This window comes from Leptodactylus fuscus, chromosome 1 (assembly GCF_031893055.1).
Source record: "Leptodactylus fuscus isolate aLepFus1 chromosome 1, aLepFus1.hap2, whole genome shotgun sequence".
Lineage (NCBI taxonomy): Eukaryota > Metazoa > Chordata > Amphibia > Anura > Leptodactylidae > Leptodactylus > Leptodactylus fuscus.
The window spans coordinates 11,645,788-11,671,092 of NC_134265.1; the positions used below are offsets into that span (position 1 = coordinate 11,645,788).

The following is a 25,305-nucleotide window of genomic DNA, read 5'->3' on the forward strand; positions in this document are numbered from 1 at the left end:
ACTCAGGATTCTCCTCAGAGAGTGTTTTCCTCTGAAGCTCCAAGCCTACAAGAACTAAAGTTTACAGACCTGTTTTATTCATACATCTGGGACTTCTACACATATCTCTCTATTCAAGTAAGTCTTTGGGACAAATCTATATTTAAGAAGCTCATAGCCAGTCTGGCAGAATGTGAAGGTCTCCCGATGTCAAAAATTGTATTTGCTCTTCTACATACGTGTACCCAGTTTGTTGAGGACTAACCCCCTGGATACAGGCCATCTTTACAAGTATATACAAGTTTAACTACCCAAGCAACTACTATTTAAACTATCCAAAGCATTCTTGCTCCAAGCTCCATCACCTGCTAATTGGACACTACCTACAAAGATCGCTGTATTGTATGTGAAGAATTACTCCATATGTACATTTGTATTACTTTGTCCTGCTAGTAAAAGCGCAACGACTACCCCCGAGACCTGGTTGTCTGTTGTCATTGTCAGATATCACGTGGAGGTGGGTAGTCGGGGACATCAAAAAGGAGATTTTGTGCACATTTGGGACCCAGGGACCCCCTAAAAGCCGGTCACATCTGATATATTACCCGTGATACCAGCCCTGGCCTTCCTGAGTGTTACACTGATAGAGCCCCACATATGCGTGAATAGCCTTTAAAAAGGCTATTCAGGCACCGTAAATGTTATATTAAACTACCCCCCCCTCCCCCCGTTTTAAAATAAAACCCTAAAAAAGAATGTGATCTACTTACGCATCGTGCAGCCTGGGCGGGCATTCAGGGTGTGTCTTCTTCTTCATCCACGCCTCTTCTTCCTCCGATGTCCTCCGGTCCCGTCCTCCTCCGGCGCTCGCGAACTGACATGGATATAAAAAAAAGTCCTAGGCGCATGCGAAGTAGGGTATTACTTTAAAATGGGGGGGGGGGGGGTAGTTTAATATAACACTTACGGTGCATGAATTGCCTTTTTAAAGGCTATTCACGCATATGTGGGGCTCTATCAGCATGATTTTGCTGATAGAGCCCCTTTAAGATAAGATAAGCCATTTGCGTGCTAACAATTGCTAAGTAATCATTGTTATTAGATAAGATGTGAAGAACACAATATTGCATAACTCATCTAAAAGCATTTGAAAATATATGTTAACCAATTGTATTTGTGGTTACACCTTGTTACACTCTGTCAGAAAGGGTATAAATAAACAAGGCATCCCACCCATCTTCGGGAATGCTGATTAACGCTGCATCTGCTTGCTGGCTTCTATTATTCCCCCATTCACCTACAACATGTGATCTCATCCCCTGTGCGACAGATGACCTGTCCTGGTCTGATTCGATCTCATTGAAGATGTCGGGCCAACATGCGCCCGCCTCAAAAACGTCACCACATTTTACTCGTTCTTCGCAAATTGAAATCTACCATCGTTTTCCACCAGGAGACGCACTTTAGGACAAATAAGATACCTAAGCTACCCACTAGAGAATACACCCAGGGCTTTCATTCCATGAATCCTTAGTAGGCCTCAAAAGGTGTCCATTTTATTCCATCAAAATGTTCCTTTTAAACTGAACCGGCTTTATGCTGATGCTCAGGGAAGAGTCTTGTTTGTTACGGGCTCTATAGCATCCGTACCCTACGCATTTGCCAATATCTATGCCCCCAACAAAGGGTAGATCACTTGTACACACTATGAAGACTCTGGCTATGTTTAAGGAAGGACACCTTGTGTTGGGAGGTGACTTCAACGTTGTGCTTAACTATTCCCTAGATTCGCCTTCTTCTTCCATCCCCTTCTCACAGCATCTACTTAGCAGACTAATGAAATCGTTGCAGCACCTTCATTTGGTTGATGTATGGCGCACTCAGCACCCAACAACCAAAGATTACTCCTTTTACTCACATTTTGGTGAATCAGACCATTGCATAGATTACATTTTTCTGTCTAAGGAATTGCTGCAATTCAATGCGACTTCTTGTATTGGTCATATTACTATATCCGATGTTAGGATCACATCCTCCATCTTGTATTCTGTCAGCCATCTTGTAACCTTTTTCTTATATAAACTTTATAAGAATGTCTGTTTAGAGTCTAAGAGACCCCTTCAGGGGATAAGGCGTGTGGAATGTTGATGGTTGGGTTAGAACTCCTTATCATCTTTGAAGGTGGGAGTAGAAACCGGTTCTATAACCTGTTCATCCTTAGGCCAAGACGGGAGTGGCCAGACCAGTATGTGATCATTATCTCTCTTCTGTGATATATACATCTAGAATTAGTGTAAAATGTTGGTTTACACATAAATATTTTAAATTCTTATTTCATGAGAAAGGTCATCCCAGGTTGGAAAGTAATAATGAGATGCAGATTGCCCCGCCATACCTAGTTACGCCACTGTGCGAGGCCTAAAGATTAGACAGCACTGCCTTGTAGAGAGCGGCCTGATGCTTAGAGCACATATGGCTTCTTACAAGGAACTAGATGTCACATCTACAATTCTGCTCCTTCTCCTTACACAGTCATGCAGATTGTAAGGTGCTCACGTCATAAGGAGGAAAATCACATTCATCTTTTCCCAGGAAGCTTTATGTCATTTCTTATTCCACAGTCTTCTTTTATAAGGCAGAAGGAAAGATTTTATAAGAAATGGCCGTCTACAGCTCATATCTGATGGTAAACAAGTCTATGTAACATATGTAATACATGAAAAAGACGCAGAAGAGAGAAGGAGATGTCCGAGGATGTCAGTGATAGCAAGAAAAGAAAGTTACCAGAGATGGAAAGATTGTGGCTGTAATCCAGGTTATTATATATGGAAGGTGCAAGGAAGAGAGATCTAAGGTACATACACATCACACACATACAGCTCTGCTACATACACATCACACACACAGCTCTGCTACATACACATCACACACACGGCTCTACTACATACACATCAGCCATACACAGCTCTGCTACATACACATCACACACACAGCTCTGCTACATACACGTCACACACACAGCTCTGCTACATACACATCACACACAGAGAGCTTTGCTACATACACATCACACACACAGCTCTGCTACATACACATCACACACACAGCAATGCTACATACACACAGCTCTGCTACATACACATCACAAACACAGCTCTGCTACATACAAATCACACACAGCTCTGCTACACACACATCACACACAGCTCTGCTACATACACATCACACAGCTCTGCTACATACACATCACACACACAGCTCTGCTACATACACATCACACACAAAGCTCTGCTACATACACATCACACAGAGAGCTCTGCTACATACACATCACACACAGAGAGCTCTGCTACATACACATCACACACACAGCTCTGCTACATACACATCACACACAGAGAGCTCTGCTACATACACACCACACACACAACTCTGCTACATACACATCACACACAGCTCTGCTACATACACGTCACACACAGCTTTGCTACATACACATCACACACAGAGAGCTCTGCTACATACACATCACACACACAGCTCTGCTACATACGCATCACACACACAGCCCTGCTACATACACATCACACACAAAGCTCTACTACATACGCATCACACACACAGCCCTGCTACATACACATCACACACAGCTCTGCTACATACGCATCACACACACAGCTCTGCTACATATACGACACACACACAGCTCTGCTACATACATGTCACACACACAGCCCTGCTACATACACGTCACACACACAGCTTTGCTACATACATGTCACTCACACACAGCTCTACTACATACATGTCACACACACAGCTCTGCTACATACACATCACACACAGAGAGCTCTGCTACATACACATCACACACACAGCTTTGCTACATACACATCACACACAGAGAGCTCTGCTACATACACATCACACACACAGCTCTACTACATACACATCACACACAGAGAGCTCTGCTACATACACATCACACACACAGCTCTGCTACATACGCATCACACACACAGCCCTGCTACATACACATCACACACACAGCTCTACTACATACGCATCACACACACAGCCCTGCTACATACACATCACACACAGCTCTGCTACATACGCATCACACACACAGCTCTGCTACATATACGACACACACACAGCTCTGCTACATACATGTCACACACACAGCCCTGCTACATACACGTCACACACACAGCTTTGCTACATACATGTCACTCACACACAGCTCTACTACATACACATCACACACATAGAGCTCTGCTACATACACATCACACACACAGCTCTGCTACATACACATCACACACAGCTCTGCATACACATCACACACACAGCTTTGCTACATACACATCACACACAGAGAGCTCTGCTACATACACATCACACACACAGCTCTGCTACATACACATCACACACAGAGAGCTCTGCTACATACACATCACACACAGAGAGCTCTGCTACATACACATCACACACACAGCTCTACTACATACACATCACACACAGAGAGCTCTGCTACATACACATCACACACACAGCTCTGCTACATACACGTCACACACACAGCTCTGCATACACACACGTCACACACACAGCTTTGCTACATACACATCACACACAGAGAGCTCTGCTACCAACACATCACACACACAGCTCTGCTACACACACATCACACACACAGCTTTGCTACATACACATCACACACAGAGAGCTCTGCTACATACACATCACACACACAGCTTTGCTACATACACATCACACACAGAGAGCTCTGCTACCAACACATCACACACACAGCTCTGCTACACACACATCACACACACAGCTTTGCTACATACACATCACACACAGAGAGCTCTGCTACATACACATCACACACACAGCCCTGCTACATACACGTCACACACACAGCTCTGCATACACATCACACACACAGATTTGCTACATACACATCACACACAGAGAGCTCTGCTACATACACATCACACACACAGCTCTGCTACATACACATCACACACAGAGAGCTCTGCTACATACACGTCACACACAGCTCTGCTACATACACATCACACACAGAGAGCTCTGCTACATACACATCACACACACAGCTCTGCTACATACACGTCACACACACAGCTCTGCTACATACACGTCACACACAGCTCTGCTACATACACATCACACACACAGCTCTGCTACATACACATCACACAGACAGCTCTGCTACATACACATCACACACAGAGAGCTCTGCTACATACACATCACACACACAGCTTTGCTACATACACATCACACACAGAGAGCTCTGCTACATACACATCACACACACAGCCCTGCTACATACACGTCACACACACAGCTCTGCATACACATCACACACACAGATTTGCTACATACACATCACACACACAGCTCTGCTACATACACATCACACACAGAGAGCTCTGCTACATACACATCACACACACAGCTCTGCTACATACACATCACACACAGAGAGCTCTGCTACATACACATCACACACACAGCTCTGCTACATACACGTCACACACAGAGAGCTCTGCTACATACACATCACACACACAGCTCTGCTACATACACGTCACACACACAGCTCTGCTACATACACGTCACACACAGCTCTGCTACATACACATCACACACACAGCTCTGCTACATACACATCACACAGACAGCTCTGCTACATACACATCACACACAGAGAGCTCTGCTACATACACATCACACACACAGCTTTGCTACATACACATCACACACAGAGAGCTCTGCTACATACACATCACACACACAGCCCTGCTACATACACGTCACACACACAGCTCTGCATACACATCACACACACAGATTTGCTACATACACATCACACACACAGCTCTGCTACATACACATCACACACAGAGAGCTCTGCTACATACACATCACACACACAGCTCTGCTACATACACATCACACACAGAGAGCTCTGCTACATACACATCACACACACAGCTCTGCTACATACACGTCACACACAGAGAGCTCTGCAACATACACATCACACACACAGCTCTGCTACATACACATCACACACAGAGAGCTCTGCTACATACACATCACACACACAGCTCTGCTACATACACACAGCTCTGCTACATACACATCACACACACAGCTCTGCTACATACACATCACACACACAGCTCTGCTACATACACACAGCTCTGCTACATACACATCACACACACAGCTCTGCTACATACACATCACACACACAGCTCTGCTACATACACATCACACAGACAGCTCTGCAACATACACATCACACAGACAGCTCTGCTACATACACATCTCACACGCACAGCTCTACTACATACACATCACACACACTCAGATCTGCTACATACACATCACACACACAGCTCTACTACATACACATCACACACAGAGAGCTCTGCTACATACACATCACACACACAGCTCTGCTACATACACGTCACACACAGAGAGCTCTGCTACATACACATCACACACACAGCTCTGCTACATACACGTCACACACAGCTCTGCTACATACACATCACACACAGAGAGCTCTGCTACATACACATCACACACACAGCTCTGCTACATACACATCACACACAGAGAGCTCTGCTACATACACATCACACACACAGCTCTGCTACATACACATCACACACACAGCTCTGCTACATACACATCACACACACACAGCTCTGCTACATACACATCACACACACAGCTCTGCTACATACACATCACACACACAGCTCTGCTACATACACATCACACACAGAGAGCTCTGCTACATACACATCACACACACAGCTCTGCTACATACACGTCACACACAGCTCTGCTACATACACGTCACACACAGAGAGCTCTGCTACATACACATCACACACACAGCTCTGCTACATACACATCACACACAGAGAGCTCTGCTACATACACATCACACACACAGCTCTGCTACATACACATCACACACACAGCTCTGCTACATACACATCACACAGACAGCTCTGCTACATACACATCACACAGACAGCTCTGCTACATACACATCTCACACGCACAGCTCTACTACATACACATCACACACACTCAGATCTGCTACATACACATCACACACACAGCTCTACTACATACACATCACACACAGAGAGCTCTGCTACATACACATCACACACACAGATCTGCTACATACACATCACACACAGAGAGCTCTGCTACATACACATCACACACACAGCTCTGCTACATACACGTCACACACAGCTCTGCTACATACACATCACACACAGAGAGCTCTGCTACATACACATCACACACACAGCTCTGCTACATACACATCACACACAGAGAGCTCTGCTACATACACATCACACACACAGCTCTGCTACATACACATCACACACACAGCTCTGCTACATACACATCACACACACACAGCTCTGCTACATACACATCACACACACAGCTCTGCTACATACACATCACACAGACAGCTCTGCTACATACACATCACACAGACAGCTCTGCTACATACACATCACACAGACAGCTCTGCTACATACACATCTCACACGCACAGCTCTACTACATACACATCACACACACTCAGATCTGCTACATACACATCACACACACAGCTCTACTACATACACATCACACACAGAGAGCTCTGCTACATACACATCACACACAGCTCTGCTACATACACGTCACACACAGCTCTGCTACATACACATCACACACAGAGAGCTCTGCTACATACACATCACACACAGCTCTGCTACATACACGTCACACACAGCTCTGCTACATACACATCACACACAGAGAGCTCTGCTACATACACATCACACACACAGCTCTGCTACATACACATCACATACACAGCTCTGCTACATACACACAGCTCTGCTACATACACATCACACACACAGCTCTGCTACATACACATCACACACACAGCTTTGCTACATACGCATCACACACACAGCTCTGCTACATACACATCTCACACGCACAGCTCTACTACATATACATCACACACACTCAGCTCTGCTACATACACATCACACACACAGCTCTGCTACATACACATCACACACACAGCCCTGCTAAATACACATCACACACACAGCTCTGCTACATATGCATCACACACACAGCCCTGCTACATACACATCACACACACAGCTCTGCTACATACACATCACATACACAGCTCTGCTACATACACACAGCTCTGCTACATACACATCACACACACAGCTCTGCTACATACGCATCACACACACAGCTCTGCTACATACACATCTCACACGCACAGCTCTACTACATATACATCACACACACTCAGCTCTGCTACATACACATCACACACACAGCTCTGCTACATACACATCACACACACAGCCCTGCTAAATACACATCACACACAGAGAGCTCTGCTACATACACATCACACACAGCTCTGCTACATACACATCACACACACAGCTCTGCTACATACACATCACACACACACAGCTCTGCTACATACACATCACACAGACAGCTCTGCTACATACACATCACACAGACAGCTCTGCTACATACACATCACACAGACAGCTCTGCTACATACACATCTCACACGCACAGCTCTACTACATACACATCACACACACTCAGATCTGCTACATACACATCACACACACAGCTCTACTACATACACATCACACACAGAGAGCTCTGCTACATACACATCACACACAGCTCTGCTACATACACGTCACACACAGCTCTGCTACATACACATCACACACAGAGAGCTCTGCTACATACACATCACACACAGCTCTGCTACATACACGTCACACACAGCTCTGCTACATACACATCACACACAGAGAGCTCTGCTACATACACATCACACACACAGCTCTGCTACATACACATCACATACACAGCTCTGCTACATACACACAGCTCTGCTACATACACATCACACACACAGCTCTGCTACATACACATCACACACACAGCTTTGCTACATACGCATCACACACACAGCTCTGCTACATACACATCTCACACGCACAGCTCTACTACATATACATCACACACACTCAGCTCTGCTACATACACATCACACACACAGCTCTGCTACATACACATCACACACACAGCCCTGCTAAATACACATCACACACACAGCTCTGCTACATATGCATCACACACACAGCCCTGCTACATACACATCACACACACAGCTCTGCTACATACGCATCACACACACAGCTCTGCTACATATACGACACACACACAGCTCTGCTACATATACGACACACACACAGCTCTGCTACATACATGTCACACACAGCTCTGCTACATACATGTCACACACACAGCTCTGCTACATACATGTCACACACACAGCCCTGCTACATACACGTCACACACACAGCTTTGCTACATACATGTCACTCACACACAGCTCTACTACATACACGTCACACACACCGCTCTACTACATACACATCACACACAGAGAGCTCTGCTACATACACATCACACACACAGCTCTGCTACATACACGTCACACACACAGCTCTGCTACATACACATCACACACAGCTCTGCTACATACACATCACACACAGAGAGCTGTGTTAGGGCTAGTTCACACGTAAAAACCTCCTGGCTTATTTTGGTCCTGAAAAAACCCGCTTCCTAATTAGGAAGCTTTTTTTTGACATTGCCAGGCTTTTTTTGGAGCTTTTTTTTTGTAAAAACCGCTTCCAAAAAAAGCCAGGCTGTTTTCCCCTCCCATAGAAGTGAATGGGCTAAAAAAACCGCGCTGAAAAAAACCTGCGCTGTTTTTGCCTCCCATTCACTTCTATTGCTTTCTTCAGGCGGAAAAAGCCTGAAGAAAGGTCATGTCGCTTCTTTTTTCTGCTAGCTGAAAAATAACTAGCAGAAAAAAAAAGCTAGTGGAAAAAAAAGCTAGCGGAAAAAAAAAGCTAGCTGTTCACATAGGGCTCCATTGTAAAGGGGCTGATTTTGAAGCGAAATCCGCTGTCAAAAAACTCCCCTTTGCCCACGTGTGAACTAGCCCTTACATACACATCACACAGACAGCTGTGCTACATACACATCACACAGACAGCTCTGCTACATACACATCACACAGACAGCTCTGCTACATACACATCACAAACACACAGCTCTGCTACATACACGTCACACGTACAGCTCTACGACATACACGTCACACATACAGCTTTACTACATACACATCACACACACAGAGAGCTCTGCTACATACACATCTCACACACAGCTCTGTTACATACACGTCACACACACACAGCTCTGCTATATACACGTCACACACACAGAAGGCTCTGCAGAGATCTCTAATATCTGGTCATGTGACTCTTTGACTCCTCCCACACCGATGACATCACCACAGGTTCTGTGAGCAGACGGCTGCTGCACCTGAGGAGGTAAGTGCTCGCTCTCAGCCCTTCTCATACATTCAGTGGCCCCCACACACTATAATGTCCTCCCTGTGGCCCCCACACACTCATATGTATTGCTAATAAAGTATTACTATAGGGGTGTGAATACTTGTAAGATTCTGCTCATTTCACTAAGTCACAAACCTACAGATTCCCGTTGGCCACTTTCTCCTCTGCATTAGTAACTTGTTGTTGCACGTTGCGTACTAGGCTGTAATACTTCCTCTTCTGTCAGGTTCAGGGAGGACTGTACAGTTAGTTCCAGTGTGCTGGTAATATCAGAGATAGGTGATTCCTCAGGCAAGCCCAACAGGAGTGGAGGGGTAGGGAGTAAGCGCGCACACCAAAGTATGATCTTGAACAGTTTATTAAACACAACGCGTTTCGGGCACCTGCCCTTTCTCAAGTGTGATACAAACTATAAAAAGAACAGTCCAATATGGTAGCAACATATTAAAATCAATCAATATATACAAATTTCCATCCTTAGCCAATGTGATCATCCAAAATCATATAGATATTGCCACATGCACTAAAGGTTTCAATATCACCAACAAATAGTGTAAAAGGTGTTTGGCTCATCACAATAATATTTACTCTTAAACCAAATGATCCTGAGTAGAACAGAATACAGAATACAGCGCTGTAGCACAAGGTGCTGACTAATCAAAATAGTATTTACTATTAAAGCAAAAAGGGCCGGGGTACAATAAAAAACCGGGCTGTAGTAAAGCTTCTTATAGGTCTTACCTGTGTAGTGGTGAATAGCAGTATGCTGCTTCGCTTCTGCGTGGCCACCTGGCATCTACAATGCACAGGTGCCCACTATACGCTTGCTTGTAAACTTAATGCTAGGAACATTATATGAGTGTATGTCTGATAGCAAACTGCTTTCTGAGAATTACAGTTATCTTACTAGTTTGGAGTTCATTAGAAGGCTAGGTTATCAATAAATAAATAAGTTAAAGGTCTAATACCAAAAATATATATATAATATATAATATAAAAAAAAGGATAAATACATAAACTTGCAGAAACTCCAAAATCTTCCAGTCAATATTTTGTTATATCCTCTAAGGTTTCCTTAAGTCCCATAGGGGTTAAGGTGTTAATTTTGGATATCCAGTATATCCCCTTTTTGCTCAGACTCTCAAAACGATTCGGTTGGTTCTCAGGTATATGATCGATCGGAGTTACTGAGAAATCTTTAAAATTACACATGTGGTGTTGTGCCCCATGATGTGACACACTATGTTTTGCAAAACCATTATTCACATGTTAATGCGTTGGGGTAACGTCATTATAGTGCGACCGATATACTGTAGCCCACAAGTACATTCTAACAGATAGATGACATAACTAGAATTGTTGTTCAAATATTCTTTGAAAGTATTGAATGTTAAATCATCACCATCCCAGATAAATATAAGATCGGCGATATAATGCTTAAAGTATATAATTTGGCTTCGCCATGGATGGTCACTCAGAATAAAAGTCTGTTCAAACACGCCCATGAACAAATCTGCATACGCGGGCGCGAAGCGCGTGCCCATCGCAGTGCCACACGTTTGGATGTAAATTTTAGACTGAAATTCGAAGACGTTATGGTCTAGTATAAATTGTATACTTTGGAGCACAAATTCTTTATGTTTATTTAGCATTGAGGAATCCTGATCTAAAGTCAATCTAATGGCTTCGATGCCTAATTTATGTTGAATGTTGCTGTATAGTGAGCTAACATCCAAAGTTGCCCATCTATACGTTTCTTTCCACTTGATTGTTAATATGTCCTTGATAACATCAGTGGAGTCTCTCAGATAGGTTGGTAACACAAGTACATATGTTTGTAAGATATTATCAACGTATTGGGAGAGGTTTCTAGTTAAGGCATGTATGCAGCGCCGCACCTCCCATGAGGCGACCTGAAGCGACCGTCAGGGCCCCAGGGAGGGCGGCATTTTTCCTTACCTAAACCAGTCCAGGACAAGCTGGCCTGTCGTTCGCCTCGGGCGGTGAAAGGGGCAGGTTCACCCCTGCATGTATGCCTGATATTATGGGTCTCCCAGGCTGTTTCACAGGGTTTTTATGGATTTTGGGAATGTGATAAAATAATGCTATGGAGGGGTGAGAAATGGTGAGAAATGATCGCTCTTTCTTATTTAGTATGCCCTGTTTGAAGGCCTCCTGTATGAGTTCTGTATATTCAAGAAGATGTTGTTCAGAGGGATCCTGTGTGAGAAGGGAGTAATAACTGGTGTCAGATAAAATTTTGATGGCTTCTTCCACATAGTTGTTTCTGTTTTGGATTACCACCCCACCCCCCTTATCATCGTTCTTGTCCCAGGTCCACATTAGTCACAAACATTAGCATCAGATACATCTAATTGTTAGCTGCGAGATTGTCCTAAATACATCATAGTGTTGCCTTAGTATATACAACTGTGACTCATCCGCCTATCCAACTTTACATAGAGTGATTACTTCTCGGGGACACTTCCCTTTCCTGTTAATATGTCTATATTCAACTTATATGTCAAGCGGCAAATAGTGTAGTCCTATAATAAACCAACGGGTATATGTACCAAATAGAAGAGTAACGGGTATGCTTACCTACAAAAATATTATTAATCTAACAGGATAGGGGTTTTGTATACTCAGCGAATTTCATTATTGGATGAGTGTCTATGGCAGCTAAAAAATTGACTGCAATTTTTATATCTTAGGTAGAGATAGCCCTTAGCTTCATTTAGGATTGCACCCTATTCACATTGACTGCGATTTTTAGGTGCGGTCAGAGGCGTTTTTTTTAATTCTTTATGCCCCTTTGATTGCATATTCATGCGGTCTAATAGTTATTGTGGCTTTTAAATGAGACATGATACATATGGAATGGGTTAGGGAATTGTATGCCCCGAGTTGATAGCCATACTAGGCGATCAATAGAATTGCCATGTCTGTGTTACTGTTCTATACATGGGTGGATGTGTATTTAAGTTGGGTAGGCAGTTATTTACTAGACATCTTTACTGGGGTTAATACTTGCATCCACAACCTGTATCAATACTGACGATCTGTTCCACATGATACCGTCTGAGATAGACACTTTGTTTACTGCTTCAAAAGATTAGAGTCCAGGCTAGGTGAAAGATGTATATCCAGTAAGGGCTAGTTCACACGTGAACTGCTTGCACGGGTTTTAACACCAAGAGAGATGCGGCGAGCCGCGTCTCTCTCTGGTCAAAACCCGCCTGCCGCGACCATCGCGGTCGCGGCTTTCCCCTCCGCTGTCAGCTCAAATGAATGAGCCGACATAGGAGGGTGCTGCCGAAAGGACATGTCTCTTCTTTTTTCCGCTAGCAGCAGCGCGCCGCTAGCAGAAAAAAGAAGCCTGGCGGTCTGCATAGACCACCATTGTAAGGGGAGGTTTGTGAGGTGAAATCCACTGTCAAACCCCCCACCCCTGGGCTCACAGCCCTAATGATTGCTGCTGAATCTATGCTATTAGTCTCCTGAGGATTCCCTGCAATGGGAAGAAACACTAGAGACATAGATTGTTACCTAGACTAGGGAGGGAGGAAGCTACTGATAAGACCTGGTGAGACTCCCCTCCCCCTCCTCATATTTGTTTCATTAAAGTAGTGACAGAGTGTCTCTCTTTATCAGCTAGGACACTTGTACTAGCCTAGGGTTAATTGGGAGAAATTTTCCATTGCCCTCCTGCTTTCCCTGAATGTGCAGCAGCTTTTAAAGACACAGGAACAATTTACTCCTTGTGGTCTTTTATAGTCTGGCTGGCTGGCAACTCCTGCAGCATTTGTGTTTTCACCTGAGCTGTAAGGTGATAGGTCACTATGTATCAGTGGCCCCTGTGTTATATACTGTTTAGAGGCCGCCTGTTCTGCTGGTTTGTAGTTAACACTTTGAGCTTGTTAGGATCACATCCTCCATCTTGTATTCTGTCAGCCATCTTGTAACCTTTTTCTTATATAAACTTTATGAGAATGTCTGTTTAGAGTCTAAGAGACCCCTTTAGGGGATAAGGCGTGTGGAATGTTGATGGTTGGGTTAGAACTCCTTATCTGTTTGTGGTAAGAGTATTCATCTTTGAGGGTGGGTGTAGAAACCGGTTCAATAACCTGTTGGTCGTTAGCCCCAAGGCCGGGGTGGACCAGCATGTGATCATTATCTCTCTTTCTGTGATATACATCTAGAATTAGTGTAAGATGTTGGTTTACACATAAATATTTTAAATTCTTCTTTATGTCATGAGAAAGGTCATCCCAGGTTGGAGGGTAATAATGAGATGCAGACCTTATCCAATAGTCATGTGCCACAGCTTATGTTATAACCAATCATGTCAAGTCCAACCTGCTTTTGTCTGTATAAATACTACTCTCTGTAACAATAAATCAGAACTCATTTGATGCGCCACCATCTGTGTCTGAATCAGTTCTCCAGGCCTAAAAGAATGGCTGTAGTCCATCTAGGCCTGTTAATTAATTATTTAATTTGGAACCCTGCAACATATTGAGGACCCTTTTGATGTCCCCAACAAGCTACTATATTAATTATACCTCATAGGTGACACTGACTATTTTGGCTTTACACAATACACTCTTTAGTAGAGGGTTATGGTCCCCTTTATATCTAAAAGACTTGAGTAATAGAGTTCCTTAGTGTATATAGCCAATCTTGAATTCCCTTTTCTGTATATGAAATAGGGCTAGATCAGTCAGTGTCTACTGACTTAGGGGTATTTTTACATCATATTTATACCCATGGACATAGATTTTTAATAAGTATTAATAAAGAATTGATTTTATCGCCATTTTTTGTTTTTGGAATTAGATGTTGATATATATAGTTCCCTTCGGATTGTGGGCAGAAACATCCTTACAAAACATTGGCCGGTCGTCCAGAATGACCCAGTGTTAAGTAAAATTGTGCCACCCAAACCTAAACTTACCTTTAGAAGGGCCCAAACTCTTAAAAATCTATTAGCCCCTAGCAGGCTACGGCCAACCAAAGAAAATACTGGACAAAGTTTAATTAAACCTATTGTAGGGAGCTATAAATGCGCTCACCACGAAACCTTAGAGGATATAACGAAATATTAACTGGAAGATTTTGGAGTTTCTGCAAGTTTATGTATTTATTAGAGATGAGCGAACACTAAAATGTTCGAGGTTCGAAATTCGATTCGAACAGCCGCTCACTGTTCGAGTGTTCGAACGGGTTTCGAACCCCATTATAGTCTATGGGGAACAGATACTCGTTAAGGGGGAAACCCAAATCCGTGTCTGGAGGGTCACCAAGTCCACTATGACACCCCAGGAAATGATACCAACACCCTGGAATGACACTGGGACAGCAGGGGAAGCATGTCTGGGGGCATAAAAGTCACTTTATTTCATGCTCAACTACACCGTGTGCCGGTCAGCCCATCTGATATAGCAGAGCCGAGGGTGCACTAGAACCCTTATGCACACTCGGCTCTGCTACATCAGATGTAGCAGAGCCGAGTGTGCACCCTCAGCTCTGCTATATCAGATGGACTGACCGGCACACGGTGTAGTTGAGCAGAACTGGCTCAGCACTGCTACCAATAGGAATGCATTGGCCAGCCTTCGGCCAATCAGCGCTGGCTCTGCCGAGGAGGCGGAGTCTAAGGTCGGACCTGAATGGAGACTGGTGTGGAGCGATCTTAGACTCCGCCTCCTCCAGCAGAGCCAGCGCTGATTGGTCGAATTACGTACTCTGGCCAATCAGCGCTGGCCAATGCATTCCTATGGGAAAAAGTTTATGTCACAAAAATCACAATTACACACCCGATAGAGCCCCAAAAAGTTATTTTTAATAACATTCCTACCTAAATAAAGGTTATCCCTAGCTATCCCTGCCTGTACAGCTATCCCTGTCTCTTAGTCACAAAGTTCACATTCTCATATGACCCGGATTTGAAATCCACTATTCGTCTAAAATGGAGGTCACCTGATTTCGGCAACCAATGACTTTTTCCGATTTTTTTCGATGCCTCCGGTGTCGTAGTTCCTGTCCCACCTCCCCTGCGCTGTTATTGGTGCAAAAAAAGCGCCAGGGAAGGTGGGAGGGGAATCAAATTTTTTTGGAGTTTGCCACGTGATGTTCGATTCGAATCGAACACATCGAACAGCCTGATATCCGATCGAACATGTGTTCGATAGAACACTGTTCGCTCATCTCTAGTATTTATCCTTTTTTTTTTTAATATCAAAATTATGTGCATTTCTATTGGATTATGTTTTTAATTGATATTTAATTATAATTTTTATGCAAATTTTATTAATGCATGCAAATTTTATGTATTCCTGCAAATTTAATCCTCATTGGTTACTATTTGGTATTAGACCTTTAACTTATTTATTTATTGATAACCTAGCCTTCTAATGAACTCCAAACTAGTAAGATAACTGTAATTCTCAGAAAGCAGTTTGCTATCAGACATACGCTCATATAATATTCCTAGCATTAAGTTTACAAGTAAGTGTATAGTGTGTACCTGTGCGTTGTAGATACCAGGTGGACACGCAGAAGCGAAGCAGCGTACTGCTATTCACTAGAGATGAGCGAATACTGTTCGGAACAGCCAATCCGAACAGCACGCACGCATTGAAATGAATGGACATAGCCGGCGTCAATGCGGAATACCAGGTGCTTCCATTCATTTCAATGCGTGCGTGCTGTTCAGATCGGCTGATCTGAACTGTACTCGCTCATCTCTAGTATTCACCACTACACAGGTAAGACCTATAAGAAGCTTTACTACAGCCCGGTTTTTTATTGTACCCCGGCCCTTTTTGGTTTAATAGTAAATACTATTTGGATTAGTCAGCACCTTCTGCTACAGCGCTGTATTCTGTATTCTGTTCTACTCAGGATCATTTGGTTTAAGAGTAAATATTATTGTGATGAGCCAAACACCTTTTACACTATTTGTTGGTGATATTGAAACCTTTAGTGCATGTGGCAGTATCTATATGATTTTGGATGATCACATTGGCTAACGATGGAAATTTGTATATATTGATTGATTTTAATATGTTGCTACCATATTGGACTGTTCTTTTTATAGTTTGTATCACACTTGAGAAAGGGCAGGTGCCCGAAACGCGTCGTGTTTAATAAACTGTTTAAGATCATACTTTGGTGTGCGCGCTTACTCCCTACCCCTCCACTCCTGTCCGGCTTGCCTGAGGAATCTCCTATCATTGCGTCAAGGGAAAGAGCTGCTGCTATAACACCTTTCATATGCTCATATGGAGTTGTGACTATTTCACAACATCTATAGGTAAGAGACTAATTACATATCATCACCAAGAGTGTTTGTGATTACTACACTATATTGGCGCTCGGTGTCTCTCCCATTTTATCTTTTTCTGGTAATATCAGGGGCCGAGTGTCTTCACCTCTATGGCCAGTAGATTGTAGTCCAGACAGAAATGTGGGAGATCTATCTGTGACAGTTGTGGCTGTTCCAAGAGATCGATGGACGAACCATCACTTGTTGTGACTGAAGCTGCAGGGAAAGTCAGTGTCATCTTTACACGTGTCAGCTCCGTATCTTTGGACTCTTCCTCACCTTCTTGAGGGTTTCTTCCCCTCCTTAGTGGGTAGCACGGCTCATTCTACTAGATCTGCTGGAGCCTCCTGGGCTGTTCGGCATCAGGGTTTGGTTCTTCCAGATCCAAGTTGTGTTGCAAAAGCCCGGGCAGCACTGAACAGCCCTCAGCCAGTACGCTTGAGACAGGTCAAAAACTCCCAATGAGATTCTGTTCAGCCTATCACACACCTTATATACCCACCAAGCCGGCCCACAACAAGTCACTCCCTTCCTGAGCTACACGCTGCCGACGTCAGAAGTAGGAGGTGGTGATAATAATGTGACTCAACTCTTTTATTTATTCCATGGGATTCCGTGTAGTGATTACATTGTCTCATCTTCTCTCCATTCAGGTTCCTACAATATAGAATCCTCTCAGTATCTTCTATATAAGAGAATATTCCTGATTGATCCATCAAGGATGGAAAGAGACAGGAACAAGATGGCGGAAAGTCTATTAAATCTCACCCTAGAGATCATCTACCAGCTTACTGGAGAGGTGAGAGATTCTGATGATGTCATCATGACATCATTCTTATCTATAGTAATAACAGATGATATGACTGGAGAGGTGATGGACTCTGGACATGTATGTAGTGAGATTTATTAATATGTCTCCCCATAACCAGGAGTACACAGTAGTGAAGAAGACCTCTAGTGGGCGCTGTCAGGTTCCTGTGTATGATGGATATGGAGGAACCCTCGGCCCAATCCTGGGGCCTCCACCTCACCCCCTGATACAGGAGGAGATCAATGGACAGAAGATCCTAGAACTCACCAACAAGATGCTGGAGCTGCTGACTGGAGAGGTGACACTGCTGGGAATGCTGGGACATTATACAGTCACTGGAGGGGTCGGGGTGATGACTGTATCATTGTGTTGTCAGGTTCCTATAAGGTGTCAGGATGTCGCTGTCTATTTCTCCATGGAGGAGTGGGAGTATTTAGAAGGACACAAGGATCTGTACAAGGAGGTGATGATGGAGGACCACCAGCCCCTCATATCAGCAGGTAATAGACATGACTATATACACATGGACTTCCATTATTTGTATGTACAGAATGAATTCAGTCCCTGTCTGTGTTTCCTACAGGTAGATCCAGTAAGAGGACAACACCGGAGAGATGTCCCAGTCCTCTTCTTCCACAGGATGATCAGGTAGATGGAGATATTCCCTATGATGTGTAGACGGGCTGTGAAGTCCTTGTGGTCAGTCTTGTTGTATCCAGCAGTATTAGATGGTTATATACATGGGCGGTGTCATTCAGCCGCCATCTAATATGTTTATCCGGCTTCTCACAGACCTGCAGCTACTGTCAGAACATCTTTCATTTTCATGCGGATTAATGATCTAGAACATTCTCTGTGACTTCCCCATTTGTCCGGTGACTTTTACATTATTTCTTTCACAGATTTTCCATCAGGATAAAGATGTGAGCGACATTAATGCTATATCTATGAGAATAAAGGAAGATCCCTATGTGAGTGGTGATGAGGAGTGTGAGGAGGACATTCCTACAGGGAACCGCCCAGGTGAGGAGTCACCACTATATAAAGCACAGAAGGGTCACTGATTCTATTCAGACATTGTTTAGACTATTTGTTGTTCCCCGATTCAGGTAAAATACTAATAATACCTGAATATAAATGTGATACCGCTATAGGGGGTAATAAATGTAGTATAGAATAGAACGGACAGCAGGAATATGGACTTGACATCAGTGTGAACGAGGCAAATTTCTTCCTCACCGGCTGCAGATTATTTCAGGTAGCGGAAAAATAATCCTCGTGCTCGATCTTCAGGCAGATTCCACCTCAGAGCTCTATGGAAATAAATGGGAGGTGGAAAATCCCGCCTGGCCAGTAAGAAATCTGATGGAGATTCGGGGGCTGATTTGGTAAAGCAGAAAAATTCTTCTTCTGAATTCCTGAAGCAGCTTCTACAAATGTCACTGTGTAAACCTCACCTTAGACCCCAATCACACTATGGAATCCGGACTAGGAAATCTGGTCTGTACATCAGTCACATTTCCCAGCCTGAACTCTGTCCACACACCAGGACTCCCCGTATCTTAGTGATCTATGACGCTAGGAGTCCCTGCTTCCTTGTGACTCCACAGACCCTACTACATACTGTATGGGACAGCAGATCCGCGGTGAGTTCAGGCTGGGAAATCCAGTAGATGTGGTTTGGATTGTATTGTGTGTATGGGGTGTAATACAGTAAGATTTATGGCATCCTACAGTATTATTCCACATAAGTGACCATATTTAAGCAGTAGAGATGAGCAAATAGTATTCGATCAAATAGATATTCGATCAAATACTAAGGTATTCAAGATATTCGAATCTAATCGAATACCACGCGGTAAACACAGTAAAAATTCGATTTCCCTCCCACCTTCCCTGGCACTTTTTTTTCACCAATAACTGTGCAGGGGAGGTGGGACAGGAAGTAGGAAAACGTAGGCAGCGAAAAAAAAAATAGGAAAAAGTCATTGGCTGTTTAAATCAGGTGACCTTTGGTTTATAAGAATAGTCCCTGTCAGATTCGTTTTAGACGCGGCTTCGATTTAGACAGGGAAAGACGTGCTGCTGAAGGTTAGCTAGGAATTACAAAAACAAACTAACAGCTCTTTTAAGAGCTAAACTTCTCGAAGAGTGTATATACACCATCAGTATATACACTCATCTTGCAAAAAAAATTCACAAAAGCCCTTTTTAGGGCTCCAATTCCCTACCACCTTTCATCCTATACGGGAGTGAAAAAAGGTGTATACTTCCCATACAGTATATACCTTATTTGCTCTGCGCACTAACTATATACCGTCCATGTATACTTGCAAAAGAGTACGCTTGTATACATCGTAAAATGTGTAAGGCTAGGGACAAGGATGACAATGGTGGCATGGAAATGCAGCTGGGGCCCAAGGTCATGGTCAAGCTACTGTGGATGCAATGCCTATTTGTGAGGGGCAGCCAGCATTGCGCTCATCCACAATCCCTGGCTTGATGGCAACATTAAGCAGGGTGCAGTGTACAACGCTAACGAGGCCTGAGCACCAGGAACAGATGTTACAATGGCTAGCGGATAATGCTTCCAGAATGTTCTCCACCAGTCAGCCACTACCTCCAGTCGTGTCCTTCCTCCCAACATGCCCAATCTTCCCAGCAGAGTCATCCCACCTTTGCCCCCTCCTAAAAGCTGTTTTCGGGTCCTTTTACTCCCTAATCCCAGGAGCTAAAAGATGACTTTCTGTGACCTGCTGCCCAAACACTGGAGCATCTGCCATCTCCTGGCGATTTTGTGATTGTGGACCCACAACCTGTCCTCAGTGATGATGACGAGACACAGTTGCCATCAGGGCAGGCTGTTGTCATGTGCGGTGTGCAGGAGAAGGAGCAGAGTGAGCAATTGGAAGAGGAGGTAGTGGACGACTAGGCAACCGACCCGACCTGGACAAGGGTGATAACTAGCGGGGAATGCAGGCGCAGCACCCAAAAAGGTGACTAGAGGCAGAGGCATGTCCAGAGGTAGAGGATTGTTGCTTCAGAGAAGCCAGGCCAGAGCCAGCAAGGCCCAAGATGTTCCCTGTCCTAGCCTCTCGCCAAAAACTCGGCGAACTAGACCACGTTCCTCGATAGTGTGGAGATTTTTCAATGTATGCGCGGAGGACAAACTGAGTGCGGTTTGCACACTTTGCAACTCAAAAATGAGTAGGGGCTCTGAAAAGAGCAATCTGACCACCTCAGCCATGCGCCATCATTTGGAAGGCAAGCACTGGGCTCAGTGGGAGAGCGCAAATGCAGGACAATCGTCGTCCGGCGTTGCCGCCACTGCCTCTTCCACTGTTTTTAGTGCTGGCACTGCAGTCCAGACCACCAACCAGGACACCTCCACGTCTGCCTCTGCCACTTTGGGGACTTCTCCCTCATCCTCCCCTTTTCCTGCCTCTGCTCCTTCGCCTGCACCATCATGCACCTCTTCCCAGCAACCCACCACCTCCCAGGCGTTTGAGCGCAGGCAGAAGTATAGCGCAAGCCACCCAAGCCTTAAACGGGCACATCTCCAAAATGCTGGCCATGGAGATGTTGCCATTCAGGCTTGTGGAGACTCAGGCCTTCCGTGTCCTGATGGCAGCTGCGGCATCTCGCTATGCCGTCCCTAGCCGTCACTACTTCTCCCAGTGTGCCGTCCCCGCCTTGCACCAGCACATGTCCCATAACATCAGGCGGGCGCTGAGTTCCGAGCTTTGCACTAAAGTCCACTTGACCACCCACGCGTGGACAAGCGCATGTGGACAGGGATGCTACATCTCATTCACAGCACACTGGGTGATTGTGGTGGAGGCTGGGACCAGGTCGCAAACTGGGGTGGCCTACCTCCTCTCCCTGCCCAAGATTCCCGGCAGGGTGTTACGTTCGTGTCAATGCCCAGACCCGGAATCTGGACTGCAGACTGCACCGCTAAAGGGAACAGGGGAAGGAGACTATCCCTGACGCTACGGCGGCTAGCTAGGCCCTGCCTGCGGATGGTGGTCAGCTGTACCCAAGCTAGCCTTGGCCTCAACAACTCCTGGCTCTCTAGCACGAAGACTTAGCAGACAGATTGGGCGAGAGCTACAAGAGAGTTAGGGGCTGGGAATACTAAGGTGGTCACCCCTACAGAAACCAAGGTGCAGCTGGCAGACACAACAAACAGGACGGGATGTGCTGGACAACAGACACGCAGCACAACACAATACACAACAAGAGAATGAGGAGAGGGATAGTGGAGAGGTGAGGAAAGGGTTAGCACAGGACTGGGGCAAAACAAACTGGAACCCAAAACCTCACAAACCACAAGATAGTGCCAGGCAAACAGAACTGAAGGACCCGATAGAGATTAAGTGTGGAGGGACAAACCATACTCACACACAAGGCAACACTCACACCGCTTTCTAGTCAGTTGAAACTCCACCAAAACGATCCTCCTCCCAGAGCCAAGAATTCTAAGTAGTAACCACGAAAACCGGCAACTAGTGAAGCCAGCCCTCCTCCTAATAAAAGCCCCAGAATCCTCCCATAGGATAATGGCAACAATCAACACCTGAGGTTCGCTCCATAGAACCTCAAGTATATTCAGAAGGCTGACACCAAATACACAAACAGATGGTCTAATGGCAAGGAAACCACCAGAAGACCATAGAATACCCACCAGAAGATCAAATCCCCACCAGAAAAATACACAATTTTATTACAAGAATTCAGGTCGTGACACAGGGGTTCTCAACCACCCTCCTCCTCCTCCGCCATAACATCTATCCCAGCTACCTGCTGGAAATGCTGCAGCACTGGTGTGGGGAGACGTCAGCAGGCTGTGCTGAAGCTCATTAGCTTGGGCGACAGACAACACACTGCCCCCGAGGTGGGGAATGCCATCCTCGAGGAGAGGGCAATGTGGTTTTCGCCGCTGCACCTGGGCCCAGGCATGGTTGTGTGTGACAATGGCCGGAACCTGGTAGCGGCTCTGGAGCTTGCCAGCCTACAACATGTTCCTTGCCTGGCCCAGGTTTTCAACTTGGTGGTGCAACGCTTTTTAAAAACCTACCCCAATGTGCCTGAGCTATTGGTGAAAGTGCAGCGCTTGTGCACCCACTTTCGTAAGTCTACAGTAGCCGCTGCTAGCCTCAAAACCCTCCAGCAATGTCTATATCTGCCTGAACACCAGCTGTTGTGCGATGTCCCCACATACTGGAACTTAACATACCAGATGTTGAGCAGGGTGTGTGAGCAGCAGAGTCCTTTGATAGAGTACCATCTCCAAAACCCTAGGGTGCTACAAAGTCCGCTCCCTCAGTTTCTCAACCATGAGTGGCCAGGGATGGGAGACCCATGTGAAATCCTACGAGTCTTTGAGGAGTCCACAAAGAGGGTCAGCTGTGACGACGCATTAGTGAGCGTAACCATCCCGCTCCTCTGTGTAATGCGAGAATCCCTCATCGCAATCAGGGATAACACATTGCATGCTGAGTAGTCTGGGATAGGAGCAGACCCATCATAGGATAGTCAGTGCACACTCCTGTCAGCTTCTCAGCATGGAATGACAGAGGAAGAGGAGGATGAAGTGGCAGATGATGTCATTCTCACACACGAGGTTAGCGGGGAAGTTCAGTGCGTCTCATTGCTTCGGTGCAGATGGGGCGAAGGGGAGGAGGAAATGGAGATGGTGCAACTGGTGCAGAATATGATGGAAAGTTTTCCATCAACTTTCGCTGGCGGCAGAGAGGAGAGTTCCCCCTCGCCCAACTACCGCCACTGAGGGGCCTAGTGTCACTAGCAGTGACAAGTATAGACGCATATTGCGTGAGTACCTGGCCGACCACAGCCTTGTCCTCTCCAATCCCTCTGCGCCCTACATTAAAAGTGCAAAGGCTCAACTCACCGCAAGGGCCAAAAACTCTGCACCTACAACTCACATCAAGGTCCAGAAAAGTAATTTTTGAAGGTGTCACCACATTACACACATACACAATGACAGTTAAGGGTGGGTGCTGTTTATTCCCCCCTTGCCTATGCCATCTGTGGTTGTCATGGGCAACATGATTTAAAGGGGTGCATGCTAATGTTTCTTTATCTTAAAATTTGTCTTTCTGTCCATACTAATGTAGAGGAAAGAAGATTTCCAAGTATTTTTCCACTTTCATAGAGGTTCTATTGAGTTTGGAAAGTGTCTAGTTGATAGGCTGTGATAGTGGGGTAATACTGGGACTTGGGCGTGTTAGATGCCCCCAGGCATGCTTCCTTAGTTGCATTTCAGAGGTGTTGGCATCATTTGCTGAGGTGTCATTGTGGACTTGGTGACTCTCCTTAGTCGAATTTTGGTTCATCAAACTAAACCAAAAACACTGAATAAACAAGGGATATACCCAGAACTATGACCTGATATATTCAGCTCACTCAGGCTCCACATCTCACCATCTGCTACAGCTCAGAACGTGAGACTCCCATCATTTTATAGACAATCATCTTGTCTATTTAGCATATGATTAGTTATGCAGATTCTTGTCATGTAACTGCTTTGTTACTGTTTTGCTCCTCTTGTATACTACAAAGTACAACATTCCTTAATAGCTCAGGGA

The 25,305-nt window shown here is 44.9% G+C and overlaps 2 protein-coding genes and 1 pseudogene across 2 annotated transcripts in view; 2 read left to right on the forward strand and 1 right to left on the reverse strand.

Annotated features, from left to right (window-relative positions):
- Nucleotides 1-25,305, forward strand: part of LOC142189686 (uncharacterized) — a 292,843-nt gene that overhangs the window by 145,071 nt on the left and 122,467 nt on the right. The window lies entirely within an intron of this gene.
- Nucleotides 1-25,305, reverse strand: part of LOC142189633 (uncharacterized) — a 637,493-nt pseudogene that overhangs the window by 9,071 nt on the left and 603,117 nt on the right.
- On the forward strand, nucleotides 10,485-19,795 carry LOC142190490 (oocyte zinc finger protein XlCOF29-like). Its single transcript, XM_075262297.1, has 6 exons — nucleotides 10,485-10,529; nucleotides 18,537-18,682; nucleotides 18,813-18,992; nucleotides 19,071-19,194; nucleotides 19,278-19,342; nucleotides 19,597-19,795. The coding sequence occupies exons 2-6, from the start codon at nucleotides 18,605-18,607 to the stop codon at nucleotides 19,756-19,758; spliced, it is 609 nt and encodes a 202-aa protein (XP_075118398.1). The 5' UTR covers nucleotides 10,485-10,529; nucleotides 18,537-18,604; the 3' UTR covers nucleotides 19,759-19,795.

Excerpts from the sequence above, each read along its gene's own strand:
- LOC142190490 (XM_075262297.1), top strand. The coding sequence starts at position 18,605 with ATGGAAAGAGACAGGAACAAGATGGCGGAAAGTCTATTAAATCTCACC. Across the intron at positions 18,683-18,812 it reads TCTACCAGCTTACTGGAGAG|GAGTACACAGTAGTGAAGAA; the intron begins GTGAGAGATTCT and ends CCCCATAACCAG. Across the intron at positions 18,993-19,070 it reads TGGAGCTGCTGACTGGAGAG|GTTCCTATAAGGTGTCAGGA; the intron begins GTGACACTGCTG and ends TTGTGTTGTCAG.